The sequence below is a fragment of the Lipotes vexillifer genome, unplaced genomic scaffold (assembly GCF_000442215.2).
Source record: "Lipotes vexillifer unplaced genomic scaffold, Lipotes_vexillifer_v1.1 scaffold982, whole genome shotgun sequence".
NCBI classification, from domain to species: Eukaryota; Metazoa; Chordata; class Mammalia; order Artiodactyla; family Lipotidae; genus Lipotes; species Lipotes vexillifer.
In genome coordinates, this window is record NW_006789467.1 from 1420386 (window position 1) to 1442719 (window position 22334).

The 22334-nt window shown below is 42.8% G+C and overlaps 1 protein-coding gene across 2 annotated transcripts in view; it reads right to left on the reverse strand.

Annotated features, from left to right (window-relative positions):
* Positions 1 to 12733: 12733 nt before the first annotated feature.
* The window catches only part of TVP23C (trans-golgi network vesicle protein 23 homolog C), a 19344-nt gene continuing 9743 nt past the window's right edge, over positions 12734 to 22334 (reverse strand). Inside the window, exons 4-7 of one of the 2 annotated variants that reach the window (XM_007462652.1) lie at positions 21438 to 21527; positions 19875 to 20006; positions 15345 to 15473; positions 12734 to 13925 (exon numbers count right to left, since the gene is read on the reverse strand). In XM_007462652.1, coding sequence (XP_007462714.1) covers positions 13899 to 13925; positions 15345 to 15473; positions 19875 to 20006; positions 21438 to 21527 — 378 coding nt within the window. In that variant the 3' untranslated portion in view covers positions 12734 to 13898. Of the gene's footprint in view, positions 13926 to 15323; positions 15474 to 19874; positions 20007 to 21437; positions 21528 to 22334 lie in introns of those variants that run through there. The other variant, XM_007462653.1, reaches the window with a different exon arrangement.

Here is a 22334-nt window from a genome sequence, read left to right on the forward strand (position 1 = left end):
GCATGTGGGACCTTCCCGGACCGGGGCACGACCCCGCGTCCCCTGCATCGGCAGGCGGACTCTCAACCACTGCACCACCAGGGAAGCCCCAAAAAATATTCTTTTAAAATATAAAATCAACAACAACATGGTTGGACTTGGAGGATATCATGCTAAGTTAAATAAGTCAGAGTCAGGCAAATACTGTATAATATCACTTACATGTGGAATCTAAAAAATAAAACAAACTAGTGAACATAACAAAAAAGAAACAGACTCACAGATATGGAAAACAAACTAGTGGTTACCAGTGGGGAGAGGGAAGTGGGGAGGGGCAAGATAGGGGTAGGGGATTAAGAGGTACAAACTACTATGTATAAAATAAATCATCTACAAGGATATACTGCACAGCACAGGGAATCTAGCCAACATTTTATAATAACTATAAATGGAGTATAACTGTTTTACTGAAGTATAGTTGATGTACAATATTATATAAGTTACATGTGTACAGTATAGTGATTCACAACTTTTAAAGGTTAAACTCCATTTATATAAACCTATACGATATTGTACGTCAACTATACCTCAGTAAAATATTAAATTAAAAATAAAATAAGGACTTCCCTGATGGCACAGTGGTTAAGAATCCTCCTGCCAATGCAGGGGACATGGGTTTGAGCCTTGGTCCGGGAAGATCCCACATGCTGCAGAGCAACTAAGCCCATGCACCACAACGACTGAGCCTGCTCTCTAGAGCCCACAAGCCACAACTGCTGAGCCTACGTTCCACAAGTACTGAAGCTCGCACGCCTAGAGCCCGTGCTCCGCAACAAGAGAAGCCCCCACTCACTGCAACTAGAGGAAGCCCACGTGCAGCAATTAAGACCCAATGCAGCCAAAAATAAATAAATTCATTTTAAAATAAATTTTAAAAATAAGTAAAATATAAAATCAAACCCAATAAAATATATTTAAAAATGGTAAAGTAAGTACTCAAATAGAGAATTGGAACGGAAAAGAGATTCCAGAAGCAGATCCACATGCGTGCAGAAATTTAATTTATGGCAGAGTTGGTACTGGAGATCAATGTGGTAAGGACGGATATTTCAATAATTGTTTATCCATATAGAAAATAAAAATAAATTAAATCTAGTGTTAGTCAGCCATGTTGCTGCAAACATGCCCCAAGATCTCAGTGGCTTACAACACACACCATTTCTTTCTCACGCACATACAGGTCTGTATGCCAGCTGTGACGTCTAACAGTTCAGAGTCAGGTCTGCTCCAGCTGCCTCTCACTCTCTGAGCCAGGCTGGAGGAGAAGAGGGGATCTGGGACACGCACTCCTCATGTTGCAGGTAATGAACCCAAGAGGGTAAAAGCCAAACCACATAGCACACTTAAAGTCTCTTGTTGGCTGGGGCACACGTTACATCTGCTCCCATTTCATTCACCAAAGCGAGTCACGTGGTTAAGTTCAAAGACAGTCAGAAAGTGGAGTATATTCTGCCCACACTGAGCCACGGCAAGGGCATAGAGGAAAGGAAGAATTGTTTAAAAATAATACAATTTACTATGGATATCTATCTCATACCATACAAAAGAAGTTCCTCTTAGAGGCTTAAACACATAAAGGTAAAAGACAAAGTTATGAAACTTTTAGAATATCTTTATATCCTTAGGGTAAGAAAAAGATTCCCAAATATGATGCATAAAAAAGAAACTATTAAAAATTGATAATTTCAACATTAAAAGTAAAAACTTCTGTTAATCTGAATTTCAAAATGAGATGAAACATTTGCAACATATATCAATGGTAAAGGATTAGTATCCAGAATATATAAAGCACACTTCCAAATAAATAAGAAAAATAGACCTGCGCATATGGCAAACTTGATATTTGACATAAGCAGCATTACAATCAGAGAGAAAAATCTGAACTGTTTTGTACAAGGTGCTGAGACAACTGACTGTCTATCTGGGGAAAGATAAAAAGAGATCCCTGCCTCACACTGTATACCAAAATACATTCTGGATTATTTAAAAAGCTAAATATGAAAAGCTACATTGTCGTTTTAAAAGAAAATATAGAGTACCACTATGCACTGCTTAAGGAACAAGTGTTTTAAGTGAATACTGAAAAATCAAGTCATAAAAGGAAAGGCTGACAAATTGACTACATATTTTTTTAAAGCTGTTATGCCAAAAAACATCCTAAAACAAGTTAAAACTGAAGTTACAGAACACATGTCATGGACAAGGGATAAATATCCAGAATATTTAAAAGATGTCTTGCTAAGCAAAGCCTTGCACATCTGAAGAACAATGAGGTATCTCCCGTGGCTGTAGCACACAGTGGTGTGTGTGTGTGTGTGCGCGCGCGCATGCCCAAGCATCTGCATGCTGTGCTCCACGCTCCTGCACAAGGAATTCTTTTGACTTAGAATATGCCCTTTCCCTGTTTTCTTCTAGGAGTTGGAAGAGACTTCAGGGAAACTAGTCTTTCCTTCCTTGATGCTTCTCTGGCTCGTTTCACATCCTCTGTGAGACAAGCTTTAAAATACTACAATTCATTATGATTAGTATTGCAGTGGCAGCTTGGGCTATCATAAGGAAATACCATAGATGAGGTGGCTTAAACAACAGAAATTCATTTCTCACAGTTCTGGAGGCTGGAAGTCCAAGATCAAAGTGCCAACTTCTGATGACAGCTCTCTTCTGGGCTTGCAGACGGCCACTTTCTCTGTGTCCTCACATGGCCTTTCCTTGGCATGTGCACATGGAGAGATCCCTCTCTTCCTGTTCTTATAAGGCCACCAATCCTATTAGATTAGGACCCGCCCTTCTGACCTCATTTTACCTTAATTACCTCCAAAAAGCTCTACCTCCCAATAGTCACAGTGGTTAGGACTTCGACATAGAACTGGGGGAGCCAGGGAGGGGACACAACTCAGTCCTGGCAGGTATTCTGCCTCCACCACCCGTTTTTTAAAAAGCTTTCTGAAATCTGTACAAGTCTTGAGCAGCATCTGCCACAGCCCCCCTCTGTCCTAGGGCTCAGGGTATCAAGATGAGTTTGGTTGTCGTCAGGTTACTTCTGCAGATACAGCTAACGAAGGGATGCGTCCATGCTTCTAGGAGGGCAGCATGACGAGATGCCAGAGAAGAGAGAGGAGAAGGTGAGCAAGTGTTCCAAGATGTGTTTAAATGCTCTTCAAGTAAGAGGTGATGCCATCCTCTCTGAAGCGGTGGCGGGTATGAAACCAGATGCCCAAGAAGGCTCCCCGAAGGATCGCATTTTTAGCCTAATTTTTGGTGGATGCTTCCACCATCTGGGTGGCATCCACTACGCTGTCTCTGTATTTTATCAGAAGAGGCTGCCAGGCCTCAGAAGGACGCATGCAGGGCTGGTCTTTCAGTGACCATAGGCACTCACAGATCCACAGTCATCCACTCTTACCTAACCTCACAGGTTCTGCTGCTTGAAATACTTTGCACCTTCATCCCAACAAAGACAAATAGCATCAGTGGCTGGAAACAGGTGCCAGCAGAAACCTAAAAACAGAGACAGCGTACACCCAGCATTCTACAAGGACCCCCACCCAGCTCTTAGTGGTGGCAGCAGCTCTGCCCCCGGCCCCAGCTGGCGATGACCATTAGTTATTTGACCTTCATTTCTTGCTGCTCAACCCAGGAGGCCCCAAAGGAAGTAACATGTGACTCAAGACACCGAAAATCTGTACCTCTCCAGGTCTACAGTTGAAAGTTCACTTCTGCCCAGGCTGTTGGAGCGTCAGTACACCCTCAAATAAGGTTTGTTGGGTGCCGCTGGGTCCCTGGCATTGGTCAACAAGAAAGAGAGCCTCGTGCTGTCATGGCGTTTGCAGACCACTTGGAGAAGAGCGATGGTCAGTTTTAGGCGTCAAGTTGGCCAGGCTACAGCACCCAGGTCTTTAATCAAACGCTAATCCAGGTGTTGCTGTGACAGCATTTTGTAGATGTGGTCAACATCCACAATCTGCTGACTTTAAGTAAAAGAGATTACCCTGGATAATGTGGATCGGCCCCATCCAATTAGTTAAAAGGCCTTAAGAGCAAAACTGAGTTTCCAGAGGAAGAAGAAAGTTGGCTCAAGACCAAAACATCAGCTCCTCACCAGGAGTCCCAGCCTGCTGTTCTACCATACTGACCAGGACTGGTCAGCTCCCACAGCTGCATAAGCCAATTCCTTGAAATAAATGTGTGCGTGCGTGTGTGTGTGTGTGTGTGTGCGTGCGTGTGCGCGCGTGTGTGTGTGTGTGTGTACATGCACTAGGTAGGTAGATATAGATATGGAGAGTTTATTTCAAGGAATATATCCATAAGATGTAAATATAGATATAGATATATAGATATAGTTTACATTTATATCTCCTACTGGTCTGTTCCTCTGACTGGTACAAGGAGACTCACACATACACAAGGCATTACTAGCCAGTGTCCTACGCGCTACGACTGGGGGAGCATCACATGCCATACTTAACAGTGTAAGCCTAAGTCGGACTCTCCAGGTCTGAATCTTAGAGCCATCATGCACTAGATGCACCATGACCTTGGGTCAGTTCTTATGTTCTGCAAGCCTCAGTTTCCTCACCTGTAAAATGGAGATAGCATCTCCTCCTGAGGTTAATGCAAGGGGTCAAAGAGGTCACCTGTCTCGCCCAAGAACACGCCGCTAGGAAGTGTGAAGCCAGGACTTCAACTCAGGACTGTCTGCCACCAGTGCTCGCCCCCCTAACCCTCTGCCGTCACCTTCTCCTTGGGGATTACACTTCAGCTGTTTCTTCTTTAACAGACACTCTGCCCAAAACAGCCCGTATATGTTGTTACAACTTCAACTCTGCTCTGCAGAGATGCCTCTTAAATTCATAGCTTCTGCCCAATCCTAAGGTAGAATTCCATGCTTCCGTTGCATTCTGGTACTTGGATGTGACCACTGGCTTCAAACCCAGCATATCTTAAATTCAAACTCATCATCTTCCCCTGTCACTGACCAGTCCTGGCTTCATCTCTCTCTAGTTGTATGACCCTGGGAAAGCTACTGACCCTCCAAGCCTCAGAGTCCCCATCTATTCAATGGAGGGAGGGGGGGGGTGGTATGAGGAAAGCAGACACGTATCCTGTAAGTAGTACTTATCTCGGGGTCTGGTACATTGTAAGCACTAAATATATGATTGTACTTAGTCATTCAGCATCTATTCATCCATCAGCACTGGTTTTAATTTATTCTACAGTAGGAAGCGTGGATTTAGTCCTAACCCGCTAATTGCAGGCTAATTTTCCAGGAAAACTATCATTTCCCACTAAATCGAGTAAATAAGATGCTACAGTATGGCTGTTTCCTTTTCATTTTATGTTGGTGTATTGCCATCTAGTGGACAATGCACAAGTTACAAGCAAAAGAAGAAAAGGGCGTGCAGACAAAGGCGATAATCCTAAAAGAAATGTTTACCGCGAAGACTGGTCCATAGCACTGCTGGATTTCAACAACTATCTGAAAAACATAAATAACAAGATGTGCTCTGAATAGAAAATAAATTGTAAATGAACACTACAGTAAGTTACCAGCTTATAATCTTACAATCTCTAACTTGTTCTAAGCAAGATAAAAAATAGAATCAGGGCTTCCCTGGTGGCGCAGTGGTTGAGAGTCCGCCTGCCGATGCAGGGGACACGGGTTCGCGCCCCGGTCCGGGAAGATCCCACATGCCGCGGAGCGGCTGGGCCCGTGAGCCATGGCCGCTGAGCCTGCGCATCCGGAGCCTGTGCTCCACAACGGGAGAGGCCGCAATGGTGAGAGGCCCATGTACCACAAAAAAAATTAGTAAATAAAAAATAATAATAATAAAAGAATCAGCATTCTTTCCTGCAACTGACCGCTTTTCTCCATCTGAATTCTCCAAGCCCCATATTGGATGGGAATCTAAATCATTAAGGAAGCCACTCAACCAGGGGTTAGACCTCCTGACTGCTCTACCTTTAACGAGCTAAGCAACTCTGTTTTCCTTTCTGAGTATGTTACCATTATGGAGTGCTTACCATATGCTTGGGACTATGCTGAATATTTTATACGGATTATCTCACTTAATCATTAATTAATAGCAAACCACTAGTAATAATGATTACTGAGTTTTTTATTTCTCTCTTCAATCCTCTGACGTTTTGCTTCATGCATTTTGGACCTCTGTTGTCAAGTGCATACATGTTTATAATTGTTATGTCTTCCTGATGGATTGACCCTTTTATCAGTATGTAATGTCCTGTCGCTTGTAACAATTCTGTCTGTCTTAAAGTCTATTTTGAATGTGTCATCTGACCTCATGGTTTCTGATGAGAAGCAAGCTTTTAATCTTATTGAGCATCCTTTATATGTGATGGATTGTTTTCTCTTGCTGCTTTCAATATTCTGTCACTGGCTTTTGACAATTCAACTATGATGTGCTTAGATGTGGATCTCTTTTGAATTTATCCTTAGAATTTGTTGCACTTCTTGAAAGTGCAGATTAATGTAGGGTTTTTTTTTTTTCCAAGTCTTTCATGAAATTTGAGAAGTCTCCATCCATTAATTCTTCAAATATTCTTTCTGCCTTTCTCTTGTGTCCTGGGACTCCCATAACATATATGTTGATATGTTTGATGGCCCCACAGGTCCCTTTGGCTATATTCACTCTTCATTCAACTTTCTTTCTGCTCCTCAAACTGCATTATTTCAATTGTCCTATTTTCAATTGTTCTCTTTCATCTGACTGTTGAACTTCTCTAGTGAATTTTTCATGTCAGTTACCATACTTTTCAGTTCCAAAGGTTTCTATTTGCTTCCTTTCTATAAATTTTTAATCTCTTTACTGACATTTGCATTTTGTTCATAGCTCATTTTCCTTTCTTTTAGTTCTTTGCCCAAAGTCTCTCTTAGATCTGTGAACATATATGACAGCTGATTTAAAGTCTGGGCTTCCTCAGGGAAGGTTTCTGTTGAATTTTTTTTCCTGTGTACGAGCCACTGTCTTGTTTCTTTGCATGTCTTATAATTTGTTGTTGTTGTTGAAAACTGGACGATTTCAGTAATATAAGGTGGCGACTCTGGAAACCAGATTTGTGGCCCCTTCCCTTTAATGCTTATTGTGGTGGTGGCTGCAGGTTTTTTAGTGACTTTCCAGAACTAATTCTGTAAATCCATACTCTTTGTCATGTGTAGCCACTGAAATCTCTACTCAGTTAGCTTCATCTTCAGCTAATGATCAGGCAGACATTTCCTCGAGCACCTGAAATAAGTCTTCTGCCTTTTGCTGAGGGGCTCATGTGTCTTGGGGCACACCTCCCACACACCAGAAGTTTACGACTCTACCTAAGCCTTTATTTCCTGCCTGTGCAGAGCCTCAAGACCATCTAGAGATGAGAGATTAGGACCTTTTCGGGTCTTTCCTGGGCATGCAAATCCTGCACGTGCATGTGACACAGTCGGGTGCTTGCAAATATACATGTAATTCCCGTATATGTGGCCACTACAAAGCAGACTAATGAAGCTGCATTGGGTTTAACTTGCAATTCAAATGCCATGAGCAACACTGACACGAAAACTGGTGACAGTTTTCAAACTGGTGAGACACTCTTGGTAAGGTACTGAAAGAGTACCACCTTCCTTCACTTGATAGTTGCGTTTTTGGGTAAGTCAAGTGCTGCAAATCTGCAACAAAAAGGGACTTACAGTCTAAGCTCAGATAATTATTAATCAGTGTCAATGCTCACCAGCTAGAGACCATGCGGAACAGAACTGTGGTTGAACCAAAGTGGGTTTATTAGCACTTTTTGCACAAGGAAGACCACACACCATGGGGTGTCTCAGTACAAGGGCGCTAGGACTGGCTTATCAGAGAATTTGGGCCCGTGTTAGGGCATTTCAAGCAGGGTTCCATGAACCATAGTTCTACTCCAGACTGGGTGCTTTCAGAAAGCAAAGCAATTCTGAGTAGGTATCTTAGTAATTTTCATCTAGGTGGTAGGAAGAACAGAGTGGTCTAAAGCCATACTCAGCAGAGCAGCAGCAGTCTCCGCATAAGCCAGGAGAGGGGGTGTTTGCTCCTGTTTTGTGGTTTGCACGGTATTCACGTTTCTATGCTCCAACCTGACTACAAAGCGCCCTCATTTTTGTCTTGCTGCCTCATGGTCACAGAGCAGCCTTGTCAGATGTTGGTGTCGTAGAGAATTACTCATGTTCAAAGAGAACACCAGAGCCTAGCTGTAAGGGCCAGGTCAGCCTCCAGCTAACAGCTGTCAGGTGTTGCTTTTCCTTTCTCTTTATAGCAGGACTGTCATGTACATAATTTTCATGGGACACATGGAAGCTATAGAGATGTAGGACAATTTGGGGTTGTACAGGACTGTCCTATGCGCTACAAGCTCCAGGCATCCCTAGCCTCCGCCCACTAAAATAACCAATCATCCTGCTAACCAATGATTAACACATTTACAAAAACACCCTCCCTTGGGGGTGGCACCACCTCAAGAGAACTCTTGAGGGTGTAGGCTCTAAATATCCTAAATCCAACCCCCAAATCACATTAAAGTAAGAATATATACATAAGAGTACAGCAGCCTACGCCCTCACAGAACTATTTCACCAAATAGTGCTTTAATGGCTTTGCATCAAAAGTTGGCTTTAAAAAGGCCGTCCAGATCCAAGGCTATTTATTTACTGTAGAAACGGTGCTGAGAGCACCAGCCACAGCAGCAGCCGGTGCCCTCTACATAAAGCCCCCATGAGAAGTATGCGGTGGGCGCTGCCAGTTTCCTCCCTAATGTCCCTTTCTCCTTTCTCCCCTAACAAAACCTCACTTTTACTCAAGGCAGCCATGTGCCCACCTTCATACCTGCTTTTCCAGACTTCCGTATACCTGGGTGACACCACTTTGGCCAATGAGATGTAAGCAAGCAGAAGCAAAAGTCTACAGTGGTTTCTGAGAGCTTTTGCTTTTCTGCTAAAAGGGAACAGATAGGACGGGGGACCTCCGCTCTCCTTCCTTGCGTATAAACAGATGAGTCATCTTCAGCTGTGACACTCATCTTGTGACCCTGAGGCAATGAGCATGGGGACAAAAACCAGCTTTCTGAGGAACTGTTTAGTAACTGCATCAACACCAGCAAGTGCCCACTTTTAGACTTCCTTTGTAGAGAAACACACAAACCCTTTTTTTGTTTAAGCCACTATTATTTGTGGAATTTCCTGTTACTTGCAGTTGAACAAATTACTAATAGAGAAAACAGTTAAACATCAGATAACTTAAGGAATAAGAAATGGAGGTTTATGTTAAGCCTTTAATGTTACAACCAAGTTGGGGAAATAAAAAGTGCTCAAACTATATGAGGGGGAGGGGTTTGAGTTAAATCTTCATTTTTCTTAGCAGGAAGCCAACAGCTATTATAGCAAGTTGATAAGTCAAGAAACACTGTACAAACAATAAGCATTTTATTTAGTATGGAAGTAAATACCCCAAAATACAAAACCTGCAGCAGTTGAAGATGTTTGCTTCTGGGGAGCAGAAATGAGAGTGGGATAAGACTTGCATTTCTTTGTAGCCCTTCGGTTTTCTGACCATGACTGTTTTAACTATTATTTTTTAATTAATCGTAGTGGGGAAAAGTGATATATAAGACTACATTTTTTCTTGGCACTAAATTTAACTTCCTCAGGAAGTGACAGGATTGCTCTTTTCCTTTTAGAATACTTTTAATTGAAAAATGTATGTGACGTAGGATTTGAGAACGTGTTCCTCAAAACCAGGCGGACTTTGGTTTCACCTTCCCAGCAGTGGTTTGCAGCAAACAGTGGCTCGGGGGCTCCTTGGAAAATGGTAGTTAGGGCTGAGCGGGTGATTCCAGAACCTCCAAAGCTGTTTCCTCTAGAGCAGCTCTGCTCTGCTCATTACTGATTTCAGCTTTGACACAAGACATAGAAGAAAGAGCTCTACTAGTTTGAACATCACTGCGCTGCCACAGAAGTTAGCACAGCTGAACCTGACCTGCAGACATACTCAGTTTGACTTCACATGTTTTTTTTCCTTTTAAAATTTCATTTACAAACATTAAAAGATGAGATTTCATATAAACATCCGGGTTTTCCATTCCTCTTAAAAAACTGAAAACCCTAGCAACACAGGAACCACATTCCTGAGTGGCAACAAGTGGCTGGAAATGAGAAGCTCCTGTCCCTTTAGATGGAGGTGGACTCTCCTAGTTGAATTTTCACCTGGTCAACTTCACCTGTCTGTTCTGATTAGAATTGGTGATGCTGCACTAAGGGACCAGATTCCAATTTCTTTCCTTGCAAAAGGAAATAGCATGGAACAGTGGAGAAATTACTGAATTAGGACTTAAGAGTTTTCTGAGTATTACTTGTAAGGTGTGCACCTATATTCATCAGAAGAGGCTATTACATTGTGTTATGTTATGGAAACAAATTAACCAGGAAATCAAGTGACTTCACACACCAGAAGTTTATCGCTCACTTACGCCATTCGTCCAACAGGAGCAGGTGGGGGATTCTGCTCTACAAGCCACCCAGGGACCCAGCTGGCCGAGGCACCATCTCGAGCACCACTGGCTGCCACAGAAGGGAAGAAAGATTAGAGACTCTCACATCAGTTTCACCTTCCTCACCCAAAAGCGATGCAGGTCACCTTCACTCACATCACATGGGCCATAACTGATCTCATAGCTTCAGTTAATTACGGAGCTGGTGGGAAGTACAGGAGAACAAAGGGAATACTGGGGGAGCATCACTGTCTCTACTACATGCAATCGTCAGTAAATTATTTTACTTTTCTCCGTCTTAGCTATTCATCTGTAACATGAGGTTATTCATGATCTCTCCTCCTTCTAGAGGCTACGGGGGAAAACCAAATAAGGTAATAGACATAAAAGAACTCTGAATGAGCTCTGAAGTGTTTTACAAATTTAAAGGACCACAGTACTGGCACCATGGTGGACTTACTGTGCCATCACCTCCACACAACCACACACACCCCTGCCTATGTTTCAGAGCTGTGGGCCAAAAAACAGGCACACTTGGGGGCTACAGAATGCAATGTTACTTTCATTTTAATTGCACCATTCAGTCAGTTCACTTGTGCTCAAGGCTGACCAGGGAAGATAAAAAAGAAAGCAACACCTGCTACCCTTGTTCTCTTCAAGCAGTTTTCCCGTCTTGAAACGATTATGTGTGGCAGATTTTACTTTCCAAAGATGGCTGCTTTGTCCCCTCCCCGTGAACTCAGGGGGACCTTAATGGCTGCTTCAACCAGAGTATGGCAGAAGTGACACTATGTGAACCCCGAGACCAGTCATAAAAACGTCACACACTTCTCTGGCTCCCTGGGGAGGCCTGTCTTAGACCCCAGCTGCCAGGCTGTGAAGAAGCCCAGATGAGCCTCCACAGAGAGACGACCCAGAGGTCACAAATGTGGGTGTTCCAACCAGCAACCTGGCTGAGGTTCAGCTGACAGCCACCATCAATCTCCAGACCCGTGAAGATGCCCCCAGATGTTTCCTGCCTCCTGGCCAATGTGCAAAACCCAGCCTTCAAATCTCTCAGCCGAGCCCCAGAATGTGAAGCAGAGGAAAGCTGTCCCCACTGAGCTCCACCCAAATTCCTGACCCACAGCTTGTGTAAGCATAAGAAAATGACTGTTTTACACTGCTACATTTTGGGGTGAATTTTTACGCAGCAACAGCATCTGGAACAGCTAGACTTGTTAGCATCTATAATATTAGCTTAATTACCTCACAGAGAAAAGAGCAAATATGTATTTGATGAACTATTACATCTCAAATACTATACTAATGGAAACAATTATGGGGGTTGCTGAAAATATACTGTATTGGTAAGAATTCACTTAGGCTGTAGCAACAGAAAAACAAAAGCAATAACACTTAAACAAGACAGAAGTTTGTTTCTCGCTTAAAAATTCAGACAGGCAGTTCAGGGCTGCTGGCCCCATCAGAGGGAACTCAATCTCTACCTTATTTCTCTGCTGTTCTCAAAAATAAGGCTTCCACCCCATCGTCCATGACAGCTGTTCAAGCGCCATCTATTCTGTCTACATTTCAGCTAAGAGGGGTGAAAAGGGGAGGGGACGTGCATGCCGGCCTTCTAAGAATACTTCCTGGAAACGTAGCCAAGGTGCAGCAAGAAAATCTGGGAAAAACTGTCTTTGTTGCCATGTCCTGGCTAATAAGTGGGAAATGAATAGAAGGGAAAAATGAATATTGGGGGATAAACAGTAGGTCCTGCCACGTGCATATTCCAAAATTCAATTCATATTTGGTTTAGGATTGCAGCCTCAAATAACAATAGTTACCTCAAGAGCAACCCCCCCCATGAGATTCTCAGCTCTACAGACTGACACCAGATCTTTCAGGTTAAATAAAAACATTTACGCAGCATCCACTTTCCTCAACAGACAAGTATAAATAAAATGGGAAACAAGCACTTACCAAATTAATGACTTAGTAAATTAATGATTCGTATGAAAGGAAAGGACATTTAGAGACAAATATTTCCTCTAAAATCAGTAATATGTCCTGATGGGTCTTCCTGTAATCAGTGTCTCCTTGGGCAAGTCAGTCAATAACCTGAAGTCCTGTTTCGTCACCTATAAACCAGCATCACACATAACAGGCTTGTCGTGAGGATCAAATGAGATTACGAGTGTCAAAGTGCTTTGTAAGCAGTAGAGTTTTTATACAAATATAAAGTTATGCACCTTCAAAGCTATCACGCCAATAAGATACATTCAATTAAACAAAACATCTTCAAAAAATTTTTAACAATGTATAAATACAATCACAAAATAATCTATCTGCCGATTAAAACAAAATTTATAGTACCTACAACAGAATTTACAGATGCCTACAATAGTTAGCGGATCGTTACATACATCGTTTTAAGAAATACCATTAATACAAATACATGATTTACAATATCCCCATTATAGCAAGAAAAAAAATAGATTCGTAAAATAAAACGTCTTTTAGGCATTTACAATGCCAAGTATTGAAATGATTATTCTCACTATGACATAAGAATAATACTCTTTTAGTGGTAAAAGATAGATTTCATTAGGCCAAGGACCACTGAAGAGCTTCTGGAAGGTTCCAAAGTAAAATCTGGCTATCTTTCCCCAAAAATAAATAGAACAGCAGCAATGCCTACATATCCCATGAACATAAACTATGAAAATTCCTTTTATATTAACTGGGCCTTAAGTACGTGACTCATTACAAATAAAAATAAACAAAATTTTAGAAACTAGTTAACACCAATAGCCCAAATTTGGTTTTTACCTGCCTGTAAACGCCTAAGATAAGAAGTTTCATCATGAAGTATATATTAAGTGTAAAATTAACAATTATTTCTAACTCTATATATAAGCCAAAGTGCTCACTCTTACCATGGAAGCAAAGCCTAAAATAATCTACAGAAATAGTATGTAAACACAGAGAGTTTTGAGATAGACTAGGAACATCCTTCTTGTTCTGTGCATCAAAATGCAAAGGTCTCCATTCCATATGGGCATGAACACAAACACTTCTGTTAATTTAAGACACATGGATCTTACACAACTATGTGCATACACATATGTACACCATGAACCAAATGTTAACAATGTTTCTAGCTACACCACACCTTCAAGCCCCATATGCTAGAAAGTAAAAACTTAATATGAAAACTACTTTTCCTTTTTTTTTAAAAAGTAAACTTTAAAATGGAAAAACAAACCCAACACTCCTCTTTGCAATAGGTACTGAGTTCTAAAGGTTCAGAGTCAAGACCCCCTTCAGTTATTCCCAATGGAAAGAACACGCAGGCTCCCCCACTCTCTTCAGGAGGTCTGATCGTCTCCAGTGGTCTGCAAAAGAGAAACAACTCCTTAACACTAAAAGCTATTTTACTTGCAAAAGAGAAACAACTCCTTAAGACTAAAAGCTATTTTACTTAACATACCAGATTTAAAGCACTAGGAAAACATTTCGTAATTGCCAGCACAGCCAGCTACTACATTACCTGGCATCCCATGGCCCAATTACGTTAAAAATTACTGTCATGCTAGAGAAGTAAAGCAATGGGTCCACCCAGATGTCCAGCAAGTCACTCTCATTTGAGCAGAGCATCACCAAGTGCCATGTAAGTCTACTGACCCTGCCCACGTATGTCAAGCTCAAGGTTCAATTTCACGTGAATGCTGGTAATCGTAAGGGGAAAACCCTATTAAGCACACACTTGAGAATCACCATGAGGTGGGCCTTACCCGGCAAAGGTATACTGGGGCTCTGCAATAACCCTCAGGAGGAGAGTCATGTCCCTACAAGAACCCTCACTTTCCCTCCTTCTTAACTTTTATGTAAGAGAAACTGTACAGGAAACGGCACTGGATTTCAAGAGAGCCGGGTTAAGCCCTAGCTTTGCACCACTTGGTTTCTGTATGTTCCTGAGAAGTCACTTAGCCTCTCAGGGCTTTAGTCACAAATGTAATCCTTGAACCAGCAACATCAGTACCACCTGGGAACCTGCAAACACGCGACCTATGAGACCCGGCCCCAGGGCAACTAAATAAGAAACTTTGGGGGTAGGACCCCACAATCTGTGCTCTAGCCCTCCAGGAGATTCTGATGCATGTCCAAGGTTGAGAACCCGTAAGTGTCCTGTATAACGTTACCTGCCCAACCTACTGCATGAACACAAACACGAGACATCACGCATACAAAGACCTAATCAATTTCCCAAAGGTTTTACCAATTACTATTTACCTATGAATACCACTTACCCCATGGAAAACTCCGATTTAAATCTTCATATCGGGGAACTATAGTAAAACCTATACATTCTTCAAAAACAAACCGAGTACTTTAAAACCATCTTTAACGATACGGTCTTATTATGTTCCTAACTTGTTCTTACTATAAAGCCTAAAACCATACAATATATTGATACATTCTTCAAAACTGTTCATTTAGAGCCACCGGAAGTAATGGAAAGCAACTGAACTTCATCTAATTAAAAAAAAAGTTATTATCAATGAACATTTAACCCTCTGGTTTTAAAATAATTTCAGGATATCGACAATACATTTCTGGAATGCCCTAAAAGCCTCCAAAGAGAAATTGAAGTAACTTTCTCATCATCGTGTCGCACTTAAATAAGTGTACGTCCCTTTAAAAGACTTTTCTTAAAGTACTTCATGGAAATTAAACTCTACAAGAGTTAGAAATCATCACTGCATTAGGCACTGACAGCATCCAAATCACCCTCACATCCAGAAAACACTTACTTGTCTTAAAAACTGCTTTCCAAGGTACGATGTAGCCATGCTGGTTAAATTCTTCCTGCTGCCCACTTTGCACCTGATGTAGCCATACAGGTTGGCCCCTTGCAGCACCACACCCATGATAACCACCGCCTGGGAGAGGGGAATAACCAACAGTTATGGGCCTGACACTGACTGACCGTCTCTCTGCCATAAACAAAACGCGGAGACTGTCTCGGGAAAAAGTAGGAAGAGGAAGCTCTGTGAAGGGGGGTTGTGGCCGTGAGACTCCCGTGCGCCCTCCCTCCCAGAGCAGACCCGTCCAATACGCGCTCTGCACCACCCAACAAGCACCCATCAACACACATGCTCTGTGCCAGCCCCGGGGGTGCAGTGGGTGGACCATTCTCTAATATTTTCCATGGTTCTGTGAGTAAAGATATAAAAAAGGTAAATGAGACACAGAAGGGGCTCAAATGTTAACTATATCCTTAAGAATTCCAAAAGAATGGTCAAGAGATAGATCAAGTTCAATACACTGAAAGCACACAGAGCTGAGTCTCTGCTCTATGCTACTGTGTGGGCAACAACTGGCTTCTAAGAAAGCAAACCGGTGCCTCAAGGTAGCAACCAACAGGGGTTTGCCTTCTGTGACAAGGAGATGGGGGAAGGGCGCAGAGGGGGACACAGCACTAGGAAGAAATGCACTTCAGCAGAGCTGTTTCTTCCTTGTGGCCACAGTCCTATAGGGGACCCCACTAAGACCGCTAAGGATTGAGAAAAAGAAACGCAAGCCTACTATTTAAATATTATTAAAGAAAAGTTCATTAGAACAACATGAGGGGATCACACGGTTAAATATTCTACAAAGCTCTTCTGTAAAGGGCCAGATAATAAATATTTTAGGCTCTGCAGGCCATATGGTCTCTGTTGCAAATACTCAACTCTGCCATTCTAGCCCCAGAGCAGCCACAGGCAGTATGTAAACAAACAGGCAAGGCTGTGTTCCAACACAAATTTACAAAAACAGGCGTAAAGCCAGATTTGGCCTTCAGGCCACAGTTTGCCAAGCCCTGTTCCAGAATAAGCAAATGGTCTGAGTAGGCAGGAGGACCACCGGTCATCAAGCCCATCACCACAGAGAACAGTGGGTGGGGAAGCTTGAGGGACAGGATGCCCCCTTCCTGACCTGTGGTCTTAAAACAGGAGCCCAAACCACCTTTCACCCCCCTCTCCCTGCTCTGCTTTAGGGAAGGGGAAACACTGCCAGAGAAAGACTGGGCTGCCTCCCCAGAGAAAGGCGAAGGCTCCAGGGGCTCACAAACGATAAAGCAGGAGGGCAGAACCACGACAGAGCAACAAGAACTCCACTATGTAAGGGAAGGAACCCGAGCAAGCCAGCCGAGGCAGCCGGCGGCAGGGCTGCGGTCCTCTCCTCACACCTGCGCCTTCAGGCGATCAAACCGCAGCTCACAGCAGAGCCCAGATGTCTCAGACAACAAGGAAGGCAGGCAAGGAGAACTCACCCACACAAAACCAACATAAAGAGAAGGTGTGGACAGAGCTGCCACTGCGAACAGGAGCAAAATGGGGAGGGGAACAGGGAAAGGCAGCTACGCAGAACCACAGCAAAAAACAAAAAGAAGAAAGGAACACAGTATGCAAAAGGCAGACGAAGAATCGATTCTAAAAAGAAATAGAGTCCACCAAAATAAAAGCATTCCTGAAGCATTCGTCACCCTACAGAAAAACCTAAAGATAAGAATTCAAAGAGAATGAAGGTAAGACAAGACACCAGAAGGAGTTGAAAACGGAGCTGGCAGAGCTCAGGAAACGCAGAGAAGCCCTTGCTAAAGCAGCCCACTCCACTCTCCCTGGCACTCTCCACTCCGTTACCGTGTGTCACCTTTCTAACAACCCTTATTTACTGTCTGTCTACACTCTGCTCCACTAGAAAGTGGTGCTATCGGAGCAGTCATCTTGTTTATCAGGCCCTTAATCATATCCCCAGCGCCCAGGACAGCTCTGGTGTATGGCAGACTCTTTTAAAAAGATGTGCTGAGTGAATAACCAGAAAGGAAAAAGATGAGAGATGAAAGCATTTAAGATGGTAGATGAGAACAGATAAAAATGATCCAACACAGAGGTAACTGGTACCTCAGAATTAGAAACACCAAAAAAACAGAACATAAATAAATGTAAAGACAACAGAAGATAATTTTCCTGATTCAAAGCAAAACCTGTGCCTGCATATTAGAGGGGCACACAGTTTCCAGAAAAAGCAATAAAGAAATATAAACACAAAGACAATCTGGTTATGTATGCTATTTTAAAACTTCAAGAATGATTAACAAAAATTATTTGTCCAGGAAGAAAAATAATTCACTCCCTTACATGGAGGTTAAGTAAGCCAGGCCTCAGATTTCTCTACAATATTCAATATTAGAAAATGAGGAAGTAATGTCTTCTAAATGGTGAGAGAAAAAAGTTGTGACCCAAGAATATTAACTCAGCCAATTCTTTATTCAAGAATAAAGAATCTTTTTTCAAGAATGAAGAAATAAAGAATTTATTCAAGCATATTTATTCAGAAAGAAAAGAAAAAAGAAAAGTTTATTCAAGAATAAAGTCAACAGGCTCATATTCTTAAAAATGACAGAGCCAAAGGAAAATAACACCCACAAGTTTTTTGAAAAAAATCACCCAACAATGAAATTCAGCCAAGCAAGAGGTAAAGGAGAAGCTGCAATAAAAGGACTGAATCAATTTATTTAAAAGTAGATGGAAGACTGAACAACCAGTAACAAATACCATTTCAAAAGGTAATTGTTATAAACCCTGACAACAAAAATAATACTGGAACAAACAAAGCTCAGGCATAGAAAGGGAAGAAACAAAGGAGGGAATATAAGAGTGTTTATTTCATTCCCTTTCTAAACAGTCTCTAAGTCAATAAACAGGAGTAAGTATATTACTTAAAATAACTAAAGTAAGACTACAACCAACAAAAATCCAGAAGTGGAAGGAGGGAGGAAAGGTGGGAGAAGGCATGAATGTTAACTTTACATCTTTCACAGCAGGAAATCAAGACATTAAATACATTTCTTAATTCATGAAAGAGGGTATGATACATGAAATGCATGAAAGAGGGTTATGTGATACAGATAACTACTAGAAAAACTAAAAACAGGAAATAAACCTTCCAAATCTCAAAAGGGAAAGTATTTATGTATGTGTATGCGCAAAGGAAAAGAGAACCTATACAGCGAACTAGACAAGGAAATATTAAAAACAGGGGAAAAAAACACAATTAAGGCCAAAATACATCTGATACCAATAAGTATTAAGTGAGATAAAATCAATTATTAAAAGAATAAGACACACAGTTTGGGCTAAGTGACAGATTATATTTTCCAAAGATGGTGGCAACCGTATCTCCACATGCTCTTCTAGAACCTTCTTACTCCCCCATCAAGCTGCAGAGCCTAATTTCCATTCTCCTGAATGTGGACGGGTGCCAAAAGTGATGCTGTGACTTCTGAGGCTAGGTGGTTGTCATGGGCTGAACTTTGTTCCCCCCAAATGTATATGTTTTTTTATATATATAATCCCAGGACCCCAGAATGTGACTGTATTTGGAAACAGGGTCTTTAAAGAATTAAGGAAAAATAAGGTCACTAGGGTGGGCCCTAATCCAATATGATAGGTGCCCTTATAAGTAGAGGAGATTAGGACACAGACATGTACAGAGGGAAGACCACGTGAAGACAGCGGGAGAAGACAGTCAACAAGCCAAAGAGACAGACCTCCAGAACTGGGAGAAAATAAATTTCTGTTGTTTAAGCCACCCAGTCCATGATACTTTGTTATGGCAGCCCTAGCAAACTAATACAGTTGTACAAGGTAATACAGCTTGTGAGCTAAAACACTCTCAACTGGAGCTGTGACCCTCCAAGTCTAACTGCCATGAGGCCACCAGACTGTAATAAAGCCCCAACCAGCAATGTGGAAAGACCGCGTTGAGAGGTCATGGGACCCCAGAAAGAGGAGAAGCCTCAGCGGCCCCCAGCCACTGTCTGACCACAAGTACAAAAGGTCCCAAGCCAGAACTTTCCAGACAAGCCCTTCCCAAACTTCTGAACCAGTGAAACTGCGAGAGATCATAAAATGACTGTTGCAGTAGATAACCAGAACAGGTTACCAACCAGTATTTTCAGAGAAGACCATTCTGTTAGTTCCAAAGCAAGCTAAGCACGTTTGGAGTATACTGACCATCCCTGACCGACAAGATTATGTGATACACGTGGTAATCACTGAACAAGATGGGCTAAATCAAATTCTGCTAAGCACTTGGAGAACTGGTGAGATGGAGTCTTTCACAGGACTCTGCTCTCTGTACTTAGAGAAAAGCAGAGTTGAGAAACCAAACTTGGGAAATACATGATGAAGCCGCCTATTCAAGACGGGGGCCCTGGTGTTAACACAGGTGCTGCTTATTATGACTGTCCACCAGCCACCTTAGCGGGTTACTGACAGCTCCACACTGATACTCACCAACCACTTCACTCTGAGGGAGAAGAGGGCACTAAAGGCAAATACCACCCACAGCACCGGGCAGGCAATGAGTCCTAACCAGAAGATTCTTGATTCAGCCTCTGAAACAGTCTTACTGTCTTGAGGAGAGGCCTACAAAAGAACATGAATTTAATAACCAATGTTCTGTGATATTTATCAGCAAAAAGTTTAACCTTTTTAATGAAAAACCCCTTACCCTCAAATTCAAATAAATTAATACAGACAACCCAAGTCCCAAGGTAGAACTCCTACCCCCCGCCCCACAATCTCCCTGAAGCAAAACAGTAGATCTACCACTTCTGTAATTTTTGGAACTGGTCTTAACATACTTTGTTTTAAATCGAGAATGTTTCATTTTCAGGGCAGAGTGGACAGTTTGTCATCACCCAAGAGAGTAAGGGTGACCTCTGACAGGCTTCTAGTCAATCCTTCTTGCACTTATACTGATTATTCATAAGCAAGCTTTGAAAGATGCCTTCTTAGGTGAGGATTCAGGAAATCAAGGCTATGGTCATCCTGGAGACTAAAAGGTCAAGTCAAGGTCCACAGGAAGAAATGCAGTCAAGGGATTCCGGACAATGACCAGAATGTCTCAGCAACACCCAGGAATTTAAAAGGGTGCTGAGTGGTTTCCAAGGTAGATTTTATAATATAAAGGACTATGGGCTCACTGAGCACAATGCTGCTTTCTGAGGAGTCCTAGTCAGGGACCTAACAAGCAGAGGCAAGCAATTTAATCGGTGCTGTCTCCAGGAATTTTGTCCTCTGGCTCCCAAACTGATTTCCACTACAGATAAGCAGGCTAACCCAAAACAGAGCAAGGTCCCCTAGGGCTTCTGAAGGCACAGCCTGAAGAACACACTGCTCTCTGCTTAACTCAGATTTTCTATCCAGCTGCAAACCTCCTCTTTCTCCTGCGCACGAATGGAGGAGGACCCCGGGGGCAAGGACAGATGGAGCCACTGGAGGGAGCTACACTAGGCAAGGCACACAGGGTTGAGGGTCCCAAACAGAGACCCTTCAGCAGCAGCCCCTGGGAGGCAGCTAAGCACGCGGCATAAACCCTGAGCCCAACCCCTCTCAGGGTTCTTTCCTGGACACACCCTGTTGCCAGTTGCAACTAAAGAGAAACACAAGGCAAGTTTAGAAGGCCATATGGTTCTGTGCTATACCATGCCAAGTGATCCGGGGCGGTCCCTTATGCGTGGATGCATCTGAGTATTTGGGTAATTGACCCTTAAATACTCAAATGTATCTACACATAATTTTTTTATTTTTTATTTTTTTGGAGGTACGTGGGCCTCTCACTGTTGTGGCCTCTCCCGTTGCGGAGCACAGGCTCCGGACGTGCAGGCTCAGCGGCCATGACTCACGGGCCCAGCCGCTCTGCATGTGGCATCTTCCCGGACCGGGGCACGAACCCGTGTCCCCTGCATCGGCAGGTGGACTCTCAACCACTGCACCACCAGGGAAGCCCTACACATAATTTTTTGAATGACGCTCAAAAAAAACAAACAAACAAACAAAACAAAGGCAGTTTACCTTCCTGGACTCAAACACCCAATGGCTTTTTCCATCTTCATCAATGTGATTCCACCAGCGCAGGCCAACCATTAGTCTGCCTGTGACATTCTGGTAAAGATTAATATATGCACACACATTTAAAAAACATTATTTACAGGTCTACCATAACATCGTATCTTAGTGTAACAGTTCACAAACAGGAAATCATCAGCTTTCCCACCATGATATCCAGTTAAAGACCACTACATACCAGGCCTGGACAAAAGAGTAAATAAAATGCCAAGGCAGGCCCCACAGGGGCAGAGGTGACAGGGTCAGCAACCCAAAAGCATTACCCTTCTTTTCCCTCGCGAACTCTTGTCCTTTCTCCAGTTCCCTAATGTGTTTCTAAACCCCTTGCTCTTTAGCTACTGGGACCTACTTTTTCCTATATATCCTGACCACAGCTACATATACTTTATAACTATGTATCTCTAAAAAAGGTTATGGACTGAATACTGTGTCCCCCCAAATTCATGGGTTGAAACTCTGCCCCCACCCCATCACCAAGTGATGGTATCAAGAGGGGGCCTCTGGGAGGTGATTAGGATTAGATGAGGCCGTGGGGGCGGAGCCTTTGTGAATGGGATTAGTGTCCTCATAAGAGTCAAGAGACAGCTTTCACCCTCTCTCTGCTCTCAGTCATGTGAGGATACAACGAGACATCAGCAGCCTGGAACCGGAGGAGGGCCCTCACCAGAGGCCGACCATGCTGGCACCCTGACCTGGTGGCATCCAGCCTCCAGGACTTGGAAAAATAAATTCCTATTGTTTGTAAGCCACCCAGTCTCTGGTATTCTGTGTAGCAGCCCAAACGAAGACTATGGTTATAGACACTGACCTTCATTCAGTACCTGAAATGCACCAAGCTCTTTC